The 17,724-nt window shown below is 36.7% G+C and overlaps 1 protein-coding gene across 1 annotated transcript in view; it reads right to left on the minus strand.

The window, feature by feature from the left end:
- LOC101173028 (voltage-dependent calcium channel subunit alpha-2/delta-4-like) overlaps nucleotides 1–17,636 on the minus strand; it is a gene marked incomplete in the record, with an annotated part of 84,175 nt that extends 66,539 nt beyond the window's left edge. The window contains 10 exon segments of the mRNA XM_023952668.1: nucleotides 3,364–3,438; nucleotides 5,152–5,302; nucleotides 6,826–6,886; nucleotides 7,175–7,306; nucleotides 7,420–7,582; nucleotides 8,335–8,394; nucleotides 8,532–8,648; nucleotides 9,843–9,924; nucleotides 13,976–14,178; nucleotides 15,297–17,636. Of these exon segments, the coding sequence (XP_023808436.1) occupies nucleotides 3,364–3,438; nucleotides 5,152–5,302; nucleotides 6,826–6,886; nucleotides 7,175–7,306; nucleotides 7,420–7,582; nucleotides 8,335–8,394; nucleotides 8,532–8,648; nucleotides 9,843–9,924; nucleotides 13,976–14,151 (1,017 nt within the window).
- Nucleotides 17,637–17,724: the final 88 nt, after the last annotated feature.

Here is a 17,724-nt window from a genome sequence, read left to right on the forward strand (position 1 = left end):
TTGAAACATAAGTTACCATAAAAAAATGTTTGTTTGGAGTCTAGACAGATTTAACACAGGTTTTTGGATGAAAAAGGATTTTTTATAAATCATCTGTTACACTTTTAAGTCTGAAAAAAATGTGGAAGGCAGCAAACACAGATCCCTACCGTTTTTAATTTTTTTGTGCTGATATTTGAAAGATAAGTTATGCAAAAAAATAGGTGTTTGCAGTTTTGCCTAAAAAGACGTTTTCGGACCTTTTTGGATGAAATGATGTCTAAAAGTTCACCTGTAACTTCAATAATTCTGAATTTTTTTAGGAAGCAGTAGCACATAAATGCCTATGAAAGTTGAATTCTTGGTGCTGATAACCTAAACAGAATTTATGCTAAAAATCTTTGTTCAGTCCAAAATTGCATAGGAAAAACACCGGTATGAAGTTTCTCGTAGACCCTATAGTGCTATCTATCAAAGTTGGAGATTTGTAAGAGGCATCTAACTCTGAAATCTCAGCTTCCTGAGACAAACGGCTGATTTGCTATGAAGCTTTGTTTTATGAGTAAGTGCAATTGACCACTTCCTGTTTGGGGGGGCCTTATGAAGGCACAGTCAGATGTACACCCATGAAATTTTAGATGATGAGAGATGACCTTTCTGAGTATCTCCAGTTTTAATTTCATGCACGTCGGACGAAGCGCAGAGAAAAGATAGGTCAGAATGTGACATAAAATGTATTTGTCAATATCTAGGTGGCGCTGTGGAGTTCGTCCAAGATTGTCATATCCATTGGTTCAGAATGGAAGCCTCATTACCTCCATTGAATTTCAGTGAGATTGGACAAGGAATGTGCACGTGAGAGCAACTTTTGTGTGCACGGCGAGACGCCCAACTTCGCCGCTCTGTCACGACCACACCCCTGCGTTGAAAGTTATGGCTTTTTATCAGAGTAAACTTCAATGGCTTTTCAACAGGTGGACATCATTTTGAGGTGTGTCGGCTCATCCTACTTGGAGCAGTGATGCTCCAAGTCAAACATGTCATTTCCTGCTGCCAGCAGGTGGCGCTACACTTGCTCCAGATTCTTCCACTGCAGATGTGTTCAGAGTCAGACTACAATCATGCATATCAACTTTGGATCAGATTGGATTTTGCATGGCTGAGTAATGGCCATTTTTCTTTTCATGGCGTGTTTTCAAAATGACCTCCAAGTTCGACGCGCCGCCACGGTCACAAACATCCTTAATACCTTTAAAGCTTCGCAATTTAACATTGGACATGGGTCTAGTTTACAAAACCAAAGTTTGGAGTCATTATTCATAAATCTCTAGGAGGAGTTCGTTCTAGAAGGAGGCCTACAAATGTCCAAAATAGAGCAAAAATGACATATTGACACCAATATAGCAGACTTCCTGTGCGACTGACAGCTTGGTACCAAGAGACTTTTTTGTAGGTTTCCATCTGATGAACATGTCCTGAAAAAATCAAGCTTGTATGTCAAAGCATATGCGGGGGCTCGGGACAAATGTCACTGTAGGTGGCGCTGTCGAGCCGTTTTTGTGCGCCCATGCCAATCTCCTGTAAAATACGAAATTTTTCGCAACTCCTGATGTGTGTGCCAAATTTGGTGAGTTTTGGGGTATGTTAAAGGCCTCAAAAAGGCGACTCTTCCGTCGGAAGAAAAAGAATAATAATAATAACTCTTACAGATACAATAGGGTCCTTGCACTCCGTGCTCGGGCCCTAATAATAATAATAATAATAAACATTCGAATTACAATAGGGTCCTTGCACTCCGTGCTCGGGCCCTAATTAACATGTTCACATGCTGCTGCACATTTACAATGATGAAGCACAAGCTCCAACGATGCAGCAATTAATCTCAAACTTGAACAGTTTTTAAAAACGACCAGTGAAAAAGTGGTAAAAATATAAAAACTATAACAAGACAGAGTTTGTTGTTTATAACACCAGGATTCTCTGTTATAACTACGATATAACCAACAAAGATATGCTGGCCTGTATTATTTTTGAAATTATTATAACTATTTATTCAAGAATTGTACAAAACAAAATAAAAATGAATTGATAATCTCAAAGAAAAAGAAAAAATTAAAATCCTTGAGGTCTATGTTTGTGGACAACCCCGTTTCTTGATAAATAATAAAATATTTGTCCAAATGTAACTTTAAAATTTTTTAACAGCAAACAAATGTTTGCCCATTATTCTCTACTTATATGTTACACTAATTGGTTGTATAACACCAGACATTTTACTAAGAAAAATGAGCAAAACTAGTAAACAGAGTAAACATACACAGATCTGTGCCAAAGTCTGAAAAATCCAACCCGAACAGTTGTTCATAAAGCTGATTGCTGCCTGAATTCCTGCTTGTGTTTTGATAAGTGTGGCAGCAACATCTGTAAGCCCATTCTCTTTCAGCCTGCCTCTTAATGCCTTCAGCCAATCAAATCCCAGCCGGAAAGGTCATGTGACCTGCTTAAGATTGATGCCAGCCAGTGGCCTCACCTGATCTGTAGTGATGTGAAGGGGAGTGAAAGTAGGGCATACATCCAATAGACATACATGCCAAGACTGAACAGACTGAGCAGGTGTTTGGATGGAAAAAAAAGCAGAAAAGAAGGGAAGCAGGACAAAAAGAAGAGTAAGGATGAAACAGAGAGACTGAAAGCGGAGAGAGGAGAATTATGAGGCTGAGAGAAGAGAGGAGGAGTAAAAAAAAGAATCAGTGCAAAAGATAAGAATGATGGTGAGGAGAAAAAATGTAAAGACATTGAGGAAAAACAGATAAAATCCTCCAAAATACATGTAATAAACATATATAAATAAGTCACCAACTAAATAAAGTTGGTGACTTTTTGTCAACAACATAATTTATAATTTCTATAATTGTTATTATTGAAAAAAATAGAATAAAAGGCAAAATACTTATGTTTTTTGTAAAATTTTAGTAAATTGTGTACTGGTAAAAATGCGTTGATGGAAAACATAAAACATTTTAATACTACCTAAAAAACGAACAAAAACAATTTCAAATTGTAAAAATCTTTGTCAATCAATTGCAATGCTTGCTGAATATGATTTGATTATTATCTAGTGTATCCACAAACAAAATAGCTTTAACTGTATTATTAGCATATTATTACTCAGTTATCTTGTTACATATTCAATTACCATGCATATTTTATCATGGTTGTGGGAAAATGTGACTGAGACCTTGACAGTGTACTCTCACTGAGACGTTTTGACCGTTGATCTGATCTGAATCCTTGTCCTAAAGGGAGTCATGGAAATAAATCTGGTAATTGTGTTAATTGGCTGTGAGTGTGTGTGCATCTGCTTTTTAAGCTTGTATTATTTACCTCTCTGTTATCCAGGTCAGCCTGCACCAAAATACCCTTGAAACATGGTTCCACATAGCGGACATAGTCGCTGTACTGGGGAGAGAAACCAAAGTATAAAATATTAGATACTATATGTTTATATTTTATCTGTCATAATATCATGGGGCACCATATTATAAAAGATAAAATAGTGCAAACAATCATAAACAAAGACAAGCTTATGGGATACAAGTAATTTAATGTACTAATTTATATGTTATTACATTTTTTAATCAACTGCCAATTAACATCTCCTACAAAATGTAATGTAATTATTTTACTTGTATAAGCAGCATCAGCTATGAGACATGAACAGATTGTGTGGCTGTTCCTTCTCTGGAAAAAACAATAAAGTAAAAATTCATCTTATTTGTTATTGGAACATTTGAACCATTTTTCTTAACTATTAATGAGGGGTTCATCTTGATTACACTTCTTTGAAAAATAAAATGACCCCTATACTTACAAAAGGTGACACATAAAAAATGTATAAATCATGCAGCAATTTTCACTTTTGCTGATGGTCAAAAAACACCTAAAGAAATTAAGCTATAAGCTTATGATTAGAATAAGAGCAGAGGATTTGCAGGAGTTATCTGAGTACACATACAGTAATACAAGGATAAACTGAGCTTATTCTCGGATTTGTCATAAAGTTAATAATAGCCAAAATCGCAGCTGTTAAAATGAACTTTTGGCTTAATGCTACGGATACACCGGGCATGTGACAATAAATGCTGCTCATTTAGCCCATGGTGTTAATTCTAGACAAGTAGGGAGGGGCTTCTTCTTCTTTCTTTTTTTTTTTTGCTGTTTATTTGCGCATGCCCGCCCCCTACAGTTGGAAGAGGCTTGGTGCGAAATGTCAAAGTTGTACAAATCTCGCGAATCTTGCTCCAGGTTTTTTCTTTCACAGCTTTAATCCAATCTATGAAAGACTTGATGTTCCGTCGGGTTCCGTCCGAGCAGAATCCACAAAGTTTAATTTTCAACTGGTTGGCACCTGCGTGATTTACAAAGGACGCCATCCGTTCATCAGTGCCTAATTGAAGTCCCTGATTGGTATAAGTTTAACCTGGTTTAACTTTCAACACGTGTTCAATGGGCGTACGTTTTGCACGTAGAGTCCAAAAATGGTCAAAGAAACTTGCGTAGTTACATGTGACTGCGAGAGATTTGAACGCGGAAGCCTGAGACATTATTATGGGTGTTTATCAAAACTTTTCATCAGAGGTGTACGTATAAACGCATGTTGCTGAGGGCGGTGTGAACATAGCTGGATGGCTGCCTAAGTAAGTACGATTTATTTATATAGCGCCTTTCACAGATAAAATCATAAAGCGCTGAACAATAAAAAAAAACATACAATACAGTAAAAGCTGAAAAACAATCAATTAAATAAAATGTAAAGCAAAACTAAATTGAAGAAAAATAAACATAGCATAAAAGTAACAGTAAAACCAGTCAGCTAAAAGCATTTTTGAATAAAAGTGTCTTCAGTTGAAAGATTAAAAGAATCGACGGTGTCGGCCACACGAAGGGACAGAGGGAGGGCATTCCAAAGTCTGGGGGATATTGCCTGGAACGACCGGTCACCTCTGGTTTTATACTTGGTCTTAAAACTCTTTAAAAGATTTTGATCCGAGGATCGGAGGGCACGGCTGGAAGTGTAGGGACAGAGCAAGTCTGATAAGTATTTTGGGGTCTGTACCAGCGCATCGACTAAAGTGTTGTCTGTTGGTGATCAACAAGTTTTTATGTTCTTACTGCTATAATGTTGACAAAATCATTCTCTCCCAGTGTGTCTAGGATCGTGTTGATTGTGTGTTTAGCTATTGTCAGCCTCAGTCCTTTCATGCTGCCACTGACATCCACCACGATTATTACGTCTTTGGGTGATGTAGCTGCTTGGATATACCTGAAAAGATAAAACACAGAAAAAGGGAGGTGCTGAGATGAGGCACAGGAAGTAGAGCCAAGTATTTTTAACCTCCAAGGAAAGTTGTGTAGGGGTTGGACAGAACAGACAGAATTAATTCTTTATCCCTTTATATGTGTCTCTGCTCTTCCGGTTGTGCATTCCATTATCTCTGTATCACCATCCCCTTCTTTTCTAAGCTAATTAACACAAATGAGATTTTCTCTGCAGCAGCTAAGAACAGAAGCTTTCCAGGCATCCGCTGTCTTTGATTTCCGCTTTCCAATGCAGCGTCAAGTCAGTTCAAGAACATCTCTAAGTTCCTGTCACTTTTTTTAAACAGTGACACACTGTGACATGTGAAAGCTGACCTTTGAAGTAAACTCCTATCTACCTGACTATACTTGGAAATGATCGAGGGTAAATCCTACAGCTTATCATTTTTAATGTAGCGAGTTGTACCGATTCGCGAACGAATCAAATCTTTGAATGGCTTATTAACGTGAACGATGGAAATCAACCCATGGTAGGCTAGGAACCGTTCTTTTTTTTCTTCCTCCGCTGACTTTTATACGTTCACATAAATGATCGAACGAACTCAACCTTCTAACTTCAGATGCAATGTCCCATGAGTTGTGAATACCCGATTCAAACCAGGACCTCAGGGGTCGTTTCAACGTAAGTAAAGTATGGTTTCAAAGTCACAACTAAACACTCGCAAATTGGGAAAAAGTTATCTAAAGCTTGAAAACTCATAAACTTACAAAATATAATGATGTGATGCATATTGTTGTCAGAGGATGAGTGTAGATGTCTGATTTGTTAAAAATCGTTAATGGTGTATACTTCTATAGCGCTTTACTACCTTCTCAGAAGGTCCAAACCGCTTTCCATTACTATTCACCCATGCACACACTCCTTTACACACTGATGGCGGTCCCGCTGCCTAACACTGGGACCAACCTACAACCACCAGGAGCAATGTGAGGTTCAGTGTCTTCCCCAAGGACACTTTGACATATAGACAGGCAGGAAGAATCCAAACCTGTGATATTTTGATCAACCGCTCTACCTCTGCGCCACAGTTGCCGGTGCTACAAGCTAAGGCTCGCCAGCAAGCAGCAAATTATGTTATTAATATGTTATTCTTTTAGGCTTTCTTGTGTAATAGTGTTCGTCATTAGAATGTAATCAGCTTAAATTTTTTTTAAATTGGTCAATAAAAACAAACTCTACGGTTTTAAATGTGACTCTAACTTGTTTATAAGAAAATAAGCACAAGAACGTTTGCAGCAACATTTTATAAAGAAGTAAACATTTTATATAACACCTGAGTTGACTTTCCCATGGCTGACTGACCTTGTAATGCCTGGAAATGCAACCTTATAAGAGTTCAATAAAGGCCATTCAACCCAAATGCTACTAATTACAGCAGCCTGATCGAGAATAAATAAGAAAAACATGGTCAACTTGAGAAACTGAATTCCTCAGTAGACCTGAAGTTGACAGACACACCGCCATACCAGTTTCTGTTCCTGCAGTCAAAGGTCACCACGCCATTTTCATCAGGGGTCCACTGGATTCCTAGAAGAAAAGCATAACTTGTTAGATGAAATTTACAAAACTAAGGATATTGAAGTCCACATGTTCCTCTACAATATTTACAATTAATCAGGTGTGATATTTTATTTTTCTTAATCATATTATAGTGACTTTAATCCACTTACAGATCTTATTCTAAAGACAGCTGAGTGAGCACAATGATTTGGTTATGCAGAATGAGGTTTATCTGCATCTCTGCTCATGTTGTAGTAAAGGTTTCATTTGACGGTGAGATTTATCTGAGAAGACCATATTAGAGATGCAGTATACCTGGGTAAAGCCTGAAGAAGCCTGTGGAGCTGCCAAAGTACTGCCAGGTAAGGGTTGGATCTTTTTGAAAGTTATCCACAAAGATGTCATTTAAAGCTTCAGACATATACACTCCGTTTAAAATATCTGGATCTGGAAAACAAAAATGAAGAAATTCTTGAAAAAAACAAAACAGCATGGATCTTGTGTAGTGCTTTCTTTAACATTTAATGTCATAAAATTTGGCCTTTTTCTTTTTGCTTCACCTTGATTGTAGACGTTTGTAGGAACTTGGATGTTACTTTGCTGTGTGTTTACTGGCAGTTTATTAAAATGTTCATTTTTCTCCAATGGGAATTCTCCCCCAAGTGGGATTGAGTTTCCATCTTCATCCACAGTGTTGATCAGCAGAGAGTTAAAGTAGTCAAACTACAAAGAAACATAAGAGAAAGCAGTTATGTGATTTACTTGAAATGTTGATTCTTTGCAGCTTATGGGTGAATGTGATGATGCAGTATCACAGGTTGCAGGAGAGCGCCCGAATGTCCGCCTATGTCTCCATATATCCACTCCCAACACACCTACAATTCACCTTCAAACCAGAGCATTAACCATGCCATCACTCATTTCCATTTCCACTGGAAAACAGGAAGTGACATCACATGTCAACGAATAGTTTTCTTCCCTCACTTCCTGTCTGTGAGCATATATTTTTTAAATTTGGTTAATTGTTGTTGTGTTAATCATGACTTTAAGATATTATATTGAGTACAAAATAGTACTATGAAGTAATTGAATGAAATGATTGGTTAATTGGCCTGTGGGAGGGGCTAGTCACTATAAAATGGGGCAGTTTGGTTTGGTCAAGCTAAATGCATCAGAAGTTCCACCTTTAAATCTTTTAAAAGGGAAGCAATTATCCTCAAATGTGTGGAATCCTAATGCTATTTGATTTGTATTACTTTTTTAGCTGTAAATATTTGTATTCTATTTTTGTGTCTCATATTTTTCTACTTTTCTTCATCAGTGGGAGCAGAATGAATCTCCTGGACCACAACGTTTGTGGCTGTGCCAGCTCTTTTTTTGGACCAGCTCGAAGAAGAACATTGTCACAGAAAATATTACAAAAACAAAAAGGTGAAGAATGTAAAACAAATATAAATTAAGGTAGTATGACACACCTGCAGTGTTTCGTTGTATTCATGAACCAGATCAGCGTCTTCTGCTGCTTCTGCAAGCTTCTGTGACAAAATACAGCATACTACATAATTGCCAACAGAACAATCACTGGGAGTAATGTTGTGATTAAAACACACAATCATTTCATTGTTGAGAACAAAAAAACCTTAGACACTATCTTATCTTATGACAGTTTTACCTTCACAGATTTCATCTTCCTCCCAAGCATTTCTTCCATTTCCTCTGCAAACTTCTTCACTAGCTCCTCACCATCCACCTCTTCTATCTTCACAGCACCTTCAATGTCTTTGTATTTCTGTATTTGGAAAAAAAAAATTTGTACTTACCAAGACATATAAGAACTTCTGAAATCTGTTGACTTAAAGCTGCAAAAAGCTACTATGAATGCTCTCAGTTACACTTTAAAACCTATGGAAGGTCTAAGGTATTTAATAAAAAACGAGCACCATTGGAGGGTTTTAGGCCATGTTTTACATCTGACAAACATAGATACATAGACAAAAAGAAACATAGATACTGTATGCAAGATGCACCAAAGAAGGTATTACTATTATGACTGCAGCTTGTTGCTCATGTCACAACTTTTTAAAACTAGGATGATTCAACAGTTGGTATTCATTCAGCTTATTTGTTTTCACATAATAAAGGATATCCTTGGTTGATGTGCACTAGACACATCATGTTATGAATCTTGGTATAGGCATAACAGATGGAAAAAAGAGCTGCAGAGGAAACTACGGGCCAATATACAGGTAAAGGTCTGCACATAGTAATTAGTGCTAGACAACTCTGAATGCTATCTAGGTTAAGTTTGACATTAGATTGAACTCTAGTTTAATAAAGATGCTTTAAAGAAAAAGTATGCCAGTTAGCTGTATTGGTTGTTGTAATCTAGGAGAAAATAGTTAAGCAGAAATGTTGACAGATTGTCTCATTTTACCATAAACATGTATTTATTTATATTGCTTTGTACATTGATTTTGGCGATATTCGTGCAACTGCCGCCAGTTAAGCAGTATACTGGCAAAAGAAGGTGTTTGAATCAACTTTCTTTAAAAAAGTTTTTTTTCTATCCTTAAACTTTAAAAAGATAAGATACTTTATTGATACCAGTTTGGGAAATTGGAAAGGAGAGTTTTATGCCCCCTACCATGGAAGCATCTGTGAAGCCATACAGCCCATTTATGAAACATCTTCAGTCCCCACTGCTGCCATCAGCAGTGGGGACTGAACACAAACAATAAAGACTCCCTTGGTAGAATTACAAGTGGTATTATGATACACGTACCTAGCATGTTTCGGAAGTCAGATAAAAGACAAAAATGGACAAAAGAAGCACATTTCACACCGATAAGAACATTGAAAAACTTGCATTCCCACACACACACACACACACACACACACAGGACCGTTTCACATGCACTTTTGTGTCCATGCAGCTGTTATTGGACACTACATCCATGCGTGCATTATTTGTTTGCTTTATTACCTTCTGCAGAAGTTTAGCACCTGAGTATTTGGCAGACAGAGCAGCTATTTCTTTTCCAAAGGACACGGCCCACTGCTGTACACTGGAAAAAAGAGAAAACATGATCAATGTTATGGCTGCAAAAAACTATAACAGGCAAGTAATACTGGCCAACCTAAATGAGCCTTTAACAGTAAAAAAAATAAGAAGTACAGACATAAAGTCACTGTCTGGTAAACAATTGTGAAGATTGTGAAGTTCTATATTGACACAAAATAGATAAAACTATTGAACAGAAAAACATTCAATAGGCATAATATTACAAGGAGTTTGATATGTAAGTAGGGTATTTTGTTTTAGTGTAACTTACACAGCAAAGTTAAAAAAAAAGGAAAAGAGGTTACTTTGGGTTCACAAACAGGAGAGTAAAACTGATCATTCTGAAGGTGACAGTGTCTGGTAGGTCAAAGGACTGTTCTGTGCTTCGTAATATGCAGTACTGCTACAAATCCTCTCATGCGAATGCTGCTAGTGCAAGGTAATGGAACAGACAGGATGCGACAGATGGCTCAAACTATGGGGGGAATCACCATGTCACTGTTAATTTACAGGGAGGGCTGCGGTGTGTTTATTGAAGAATAACACAGGATTGGGTTAGAATTTTTTTTTATCAAGACATTTATCTCATCTGATCTGATTACTCCAAGTAATTTAAAAATCATACATTGTTTTATAAATTTCACGGTGGGCTAATATAATCAAGCTCGCTGCAGTATGCAGAGATATCACAAATAGAATTTAAAGAAAATTGCTCTACATTTATTTTTTGTGTGTCAGTCCCCTGACAAGTTTAGTTCAATTAATGTGTCCTTATTTGCTCATTTATGTGGCTGGGATAGGCTCCAGCACCCCCAAGAGGTATACATGTCAGGTTTGGAAATTGGATTGGTGGAATTTGCAAATGTCCTAAACTTTACAGCATTTTGTTAATAATTGAATCTGAACTCATGACAGACAACTGTTTGACCCACTAATGCATAGCTACCAACAGAATATTTTTCCAAATCAAAAATTTGGTAAATCCATGTGGCAAAACTAGCCAGTTCATAAAAATTCAGGGTGGACAGGAAAAAGTATTTGTTCCATTGTGTTTCTTCCATATTATTTTTCTCTTTTATTACAGCATTTGCACTAAAATGTAGATGATGTTCGGTGTTGAAAATTATACAATGACCATGCCTCAATGGAGCCAGCTTTTTGTGATGGAGGTGGAACCAGCCTTTTGTGGAATAAAAGAAATTAACAGATGAGAATAAGAGAACAGGTTGATGAGAGGATTAGAAGATTAAAAAGAACGAATACTGAACGAGAGGGTACTGCTAAAGACAGACTGAAAAAAAAAAGATGTTGGTGGGGTGAGATCAAGATAACCAAAAAAGTAAAAGTAAAGAAAACTATTCTTTACTGCAATAGTAAATAAGTACATTAAGACTTTTGCTGGGGGAGCTCACGTAAAAAAAACTTTGCCCTCACGTCCTACAATACACTGAAATACAACATGATTATGCAAGTCCTGCTGTTTGTTATTGACTTAGTGATAGCACAGAGGAGTTCATGCAGGTCAGCTTTTCATGTTTTTTTCTCCTTCATCATTACAATAACTAATCTCAGAAGTACTTAAAGTAGTTATAGACTGCATGATTATTTTGTTTTGCTGAACTATGGGAAGGCAGAAACATGTGAAAAGAGTGAAGCAGCACAATTATAACCATATAAATGGACTTTGTCAATTCTGAAATCAATTCAGGTTTTACATTTGACAGCAGGTAGTACCTTTGCAATGAAACCTTCTTATGTCTCATTTCTCTTTCGTTATTCTAAACCCTTGATCTTTATCTAAAATTTAGCAAAATAAATCTATGCAGCATGAACAAAACACAAAGTTCTTCAAACTTCCCTGTTAAAAAATAAAAGTCCTAGACATCAACATAAATGTGGCTATTGCAGCAGATTATCATTTGTTCTGTGTTCTCCTGGTAGCTGAGTGATGTTGAGTTGACCTATGTGACCCAAAACCTTTCAGTCATGGCTTTGTTTAAATTCCAGTACAAGAGCCCAATACTAAATCTCCCTCAGCCAGGGCAGTGTGTTGAGTGACCTTTGTTTCTTGCTGAACTCTGTCATTTCAAGAAGCTTTAATCCTCAGCCATCACATTGTTTTTGCCTATCTTTTTATTTATTTATCTCTGGGTCACTATTCTAAATTACATCCAATAAACTGTATTCTCCAATTTGCTGGTGTCCGAGAGGGCATAACACCTTGAGGGGGCATGACACCACATAGCATCAAAAGCGATGTTTTTTTTTTTAATGAATACACCGTGTTTGTGTTTATTTGCTGTTGAGCATTTTAAAGGGAAATGGCTTCTTCTTGTTCTTTTAAATTCAGTTAAAATATTTTCATTTATGATATGCTAAAACAAAAATCTTCTGAATAACTATCATCCACAAAGCCTTGCTACAAACTTGAGAAATAAATGCAGTTTTGCAATAATTTGCACACGAAAAAGACCATCTTGAAATAATGCATCAAACAAGACTTTTGAATTAGCAAGCGGAAAAGTGCTTCCACTGTGCATCAAAATTTCCGATTAAAGATTTACTTTTACTTTGGGATTTTGTCAGACAATCACTGCTTCCGTGGGCTTTATTCATTTGTTTTTTTTACTTTTTCAGTACTAAACTCCACTTCTACATTGCAGATCACACAGAAGGACAGAAGTCAGTAATGTTTTTCTGTCCATGCTCTTGTTTGCAGAGAATTGCTTTGCGTTTATAAAAGTCCTTAAATGGAATACCAAAATAATAAATGAATAAATAAATACAATTCTTTTTGGGTTCAAACTGGTGAATTTTGAAAATAAATTTTACTTTTTTTCTCCTAAAAGACTAGGAAAGATATTTATTTCAACGGTTTGGTATTCTACCAATTTCATTGATAAAAATAATAAAGACCCATCTACTTTCAATAAAACTTTTGGCTCAACATAATTATCAAATAATAATAATAATAATAAATTCACAATTTTAGTATTTATTGATGGGTTAATGTTTGAAGACTTTATTTTATCAACTAAGTGTCAGTTTATGTTTTAGTACAAGACTGTGGGGTAGTTTGGCAGTCAGCTGTACACCAAGGGGCCTGACGGTCCATATGGATCATGAATAGGATGCCAAATCTATGATGAATATCATTGATTAATTTATCTGACATCGTTACTAAGGGTTCTTCTGTTTTCTGCTTACAAGAATGGATACAGACATAGTACTAAAAGACCAACTCCGATTTCTCTTTTGATCTATTTTACAAGCGTTCCTTCTCAGTGGTCTTTTTTTAATGATGATGCCATTGTAGCCTAAATCTAAAAAAATGTGTCCTTTCCCAGGACAAAGTTTCTGCAGAGCGGCAGTAGTTCATCAGAAAATTGCCTGCGTTGTGGGTAAGAATGTAACAACCCCTCACTGCCTTTTCCTTCTAGTTTTGAAGCGGAGACGGGAGCTCATGGCCTGCCCAGTATATTTTCTAAATCACAAAAAAAAAGTTTTAAACTGCAATTTTTTTGTCTGCTCCTGTTTCACAGTGATTTGAATAAAGATATACTCAGAAATGCAACTTTAAGCTTAATTTTCTATATGCCCTCCAGCATAAGAAAGAAGCCACACATCAGTTATCAGATTGGAACTTTTACCAAGTAGTATTTGGCTTATAAAGTGTTATTTGGTATTTAAAAAAAAATAATACTGTCCAATTATTTTAACCGTTTAACAACCCAACCCAGACAAAATCATAAAAAAATGTTTCTCTCTGCTCCTTATTGCCCTGGGAGAGTATTACATACGATCAGTGTTTTTAATAGAATCTAGTCTAAATATGCTTTACCAAGTGGTTGAGTAGGCAGGTAAAGCGTTAAGGAAATTACCGTGTAGGTCCAGTCAGATAACATTTCTTTTAAGTTTTCAGGAGTCGGCACAAAAAAATTCGATTTTTTTAAGATTTTGGAAGTAGGCTATGCTTGGCCTTAGAATGACTTAAGATCCTGATAGTTTGTTTACTGGATAACAAGCCACTGTCCAGGTTGCACAGCTGTACTCACGTTTCTGGTGGAATCTTCATCTGGCTATCCACCGTCAGGCACAGCATGCTGAAGAGCATAATCCACATCAGCATCACTAGCCTCCTTCTGTGTGGCCCACTTCTTTCCAATCTGATGGCCTTCCCAGCTTTTCCTGTACTCCAGCGGCTCATCCCTGCAGCAGCTGCAATCTGCATCAGCCCAGCAAGAGTTGCAAACTGGCTCTGGGAGAAAATTCAATTACAATACATAGAAGTTAGGATTTCAAAATTAGATTTTCAAACCACAGGGCCAACAGAAAAAGGGGAAGATTATTTTTAGTAAAAAAGTTTAAGGATAGCGCAACAAAAAACAAAACGGAATAGTCCTAAGCATCCAGGTACTGCTGTCAAATCTACAGAAAATGTCTCAAGATTATTTATCTTTTATCTTCCAAGTATTTTTTTCTTTGCCTTTCTTTTTTAATTGTGAACAAATCCACTAATTATGTTGGTTTTTCAAGCAAATGTCAGTTTGGCATTCTGGGCTTTTACACTTGAAACGTAGCTGTTGGTGCAAAACAAACAAAAATAATTGAGCATATTAAATTGTAATGTTCGATATAGTACATGCAAAAGGGCCATGAAATGGATTCAAATGTTAAAAGGTCATAAGAAGTGTGTTTATTAGACATAATATCTAGGGGAAAAAAGGTATGCTATGGAATTCCCATGATGGCTTGACTATATGCTACACAGAGAGGAGACGCCATGACTTTTTTACTTTATCACTCACTTAGATGAATGGTAAACACGAAGGATGTCCCTAACAGCATACATGATGAAGGACACCAACAATAACAACATTAAAAGTCTACAAAAACAGCTTTGATAATCTGACAACCGCTGCAATACATGTCAGCAACCACAGAAACATCCATGAACTGTGCAACCGAGGTATAAACATAAGCTAACACACCAGCAACTTACCAAAAGCTAAAGAAAAACCAGGAAAAAGTGCAGAATTAAAAAAAATAAGAACCTAAAAATTTGGTGAGTTTTTGCAGAATCTTGAAAAACGAAATACACAACTAAATTGCACACAGAGCCATTGTGAGATTTCAAAAATCTTTTACTGCCTAAACTCTGGTCAAGTGCTACACGAGAACCTGAAGGTCAGGAAAAGTCGGGTGACAACAGATGTCAACCTACAAACGGATCACAGAATTAAGAGTTTAGTTGGCCTCAAACAACAATACTGAGAAGCTGCTGTGTTTAAGTAGGACAAATTAAAAGCCTCCTTGACTTTGTGGGAAAAAAGGGGTCAAATGGTTGTCACCAAAACCAAAGAAGACAGTACTCACTGTGTTCTGCTGTCAAAGCTTTAGCTGCATGCCGTTTTTTTTTAGTTTTTTTTTTTTAGAATTGTTCAGATCCGAAAGCAATGTCTGATGGAGTGATTTGATATCAGCTAAGCTGGTTATTCCACCATAGGACAGAACCTACAAAGCTTTTTTCTCCTGTGTCAGAGGTCACTGCTGTGCACAGGAGGTCACAGCGGAGTCTTGTCATCCTCCTACACCTCCCTCTGCAGGGTGACTAATCTGATTTTTGATACTCCCATCATCCTCGTCTCTCTTCCATGTTTCCTCGCTTGGAGACTGGGATAATACAGCGTAACAGAAGTCTTGGAACGTCCCAGTAAAGTTCACTCCTCAATATCAGAAAACTGTCATATTCTCAAAAAAAGAAAAAAGCTGAAATTTTGCTTTCAAAAAATTATATCTATATGTGAAGCGGCATAAAAGGAAGACAGATGGATTGATGGAAGGATAGTTGCACTCCACAGTATCTGTTCCTCCTTTCAGCACCAGTTTATACCATAATCCAGGCGGGATTAAACCCCTCCTCCCTTCTTTCTCTCTCCATCCATCTCACGCTCCCCTCATACATTCACACGGTCTCTTACCATCATCTATCGAAGCAATTGCACTTTTGTCTTTTGCTTTGTGCTTATAATTTGTTTTTCCAGCTTTTTATTTTTAGAGACTTTCTTCACTCTTTTTCACCACCCAATTTTGCCATGTTTGAATTATGGGAAACAAAAATATAAGTGAACAGAAGGGGAAACAGTAAGAGGGGGGTTGGGGGGAGAAACAAGAACAGTGGACAGATGACTTTTATTTATTTTTTTGGAATATAAACACACTGAGACATCTAGTGGACTCTCCATGCCTGACAGGCATGCATATATAAAATGAATTCAAACAAAACTCATGACGAGAGTGTGACCTATATTCCAGTTTATGGATCGCTCCATGTGTCCAGCATTTGTCCAGCATTTCCATTTCATCTGGGCATAGTGGCTCATTTCCCATTATTAATTTTTCACTTTGAAAAAAAAGAAACTTTTCTAGTAGGATTCACATCTAGACTTTTGTCTACTTCATAATAACCTCTTCATGTGATAGAAAAATCAATATTTTAGAAAACAACAAGCAGTAATGCTTTGTGATGCTTTACATTTAAAATTGACAGTTGGAAAACAAAATGTGTCAAAGAAAATGTGAAAGGTTTCTTCTTTTTAGGTCAATGTCTTCTACTGTTGTGAGGCTTTAAAAAAATTCTTTTTCAAACCAAAATAAATAAATAAAAAACAAAGATTAAATAGATGTCATAGCATCAACACAAAACCATGTGGACACACACATACACAACTGTCCAACAAGAGGCAAAAAACACACAACTACGACCATGTCTTCCTGAACACAGAGGACACACACAACAAAACATCTGCTGGTGCTGTTACAAAAATGAAAATGCAATAAAACAATCTGGCAATGGGCATGAAACAGTAATGCTGCTGCAAACTCAGACAGGGATTAGTTTAACGATGAACAGTGAACTGCAGCCGCACGCAAAATAAAAATCACAAAAATCCACCAAAACCTCATCTATTTAAGCATATAAAACGAAAAAGCAGGACTTTGTCATCCGAATATAACGTTGGCCCTTTTTCTGACCTCAGAAAGCTTTTATTTTGATAAGCCATCAAGTCAAAATCTGAGTTTTTGTACATTTTGTATACATTTCATCAAAACCACAGTTTTTTTGTGGGTCTTTTGTTGGGTTTTTATCTGCTGCCACATTTCTCAAGTTTCATTTGATAAGAATATTTGTTTAAATGCACTAACATCTACAAGCTAATCCAACGGACCTGTTGAAAATTTCATTGTACTGGAAGCAATGATATTTTAGAGTTTTAAGCAGAAAAATTGACCATATTTTTACTGTACTTACCTTTGTCTCTGCAGGCTTATGACCTCTAACTTTTGTCAAGTAGGTGAAGTCTTACCAAGAGTGACCGGGTGGTGATAACTCAGATTCTAAAAGCCACGCGAAGGTTAACTCTCTGGAAACATCACGCCATATCCATCAGAAACTAAAAATCCAAGGCTGAACTAGTTCATGCAGGCGGCAGCACGACATCTTCCATCTGAGAATACAGCAGTGGCCAAACCGGGTTGGAGCCCGCCTCTCTGAGCATGGGTAACATCGGCACACATACACACACACACACACACACCCACACACACACAAAACAAAAGTCATTGATTACTCCAGACTCCATAGTCAGCCTTTACTTTTGGCTTCATCAGCTGAACCAATGATGTGGAACCACCTCATCTCTAAATGCATTTCTTCATCAAAAAAAAAAGAAATATATATATATATATATATATATATATATATATATATATATATATATATATATATATATATATATATATA

The sequence above is a fragment of the Oryzias latipes genome, chromosome 23 (assembly GCF_002234675.1).
Source record: "Oryzias latipes chromosome 23, ASM223467v1".
Classification (NCBI taxonomy): domain Eukaryota; kingdom Metazoa; phylum Chordata; class Actinopteri; order Beloniformes; family Adrianichthyidae; genus Oryzias; species Oryzias latipes.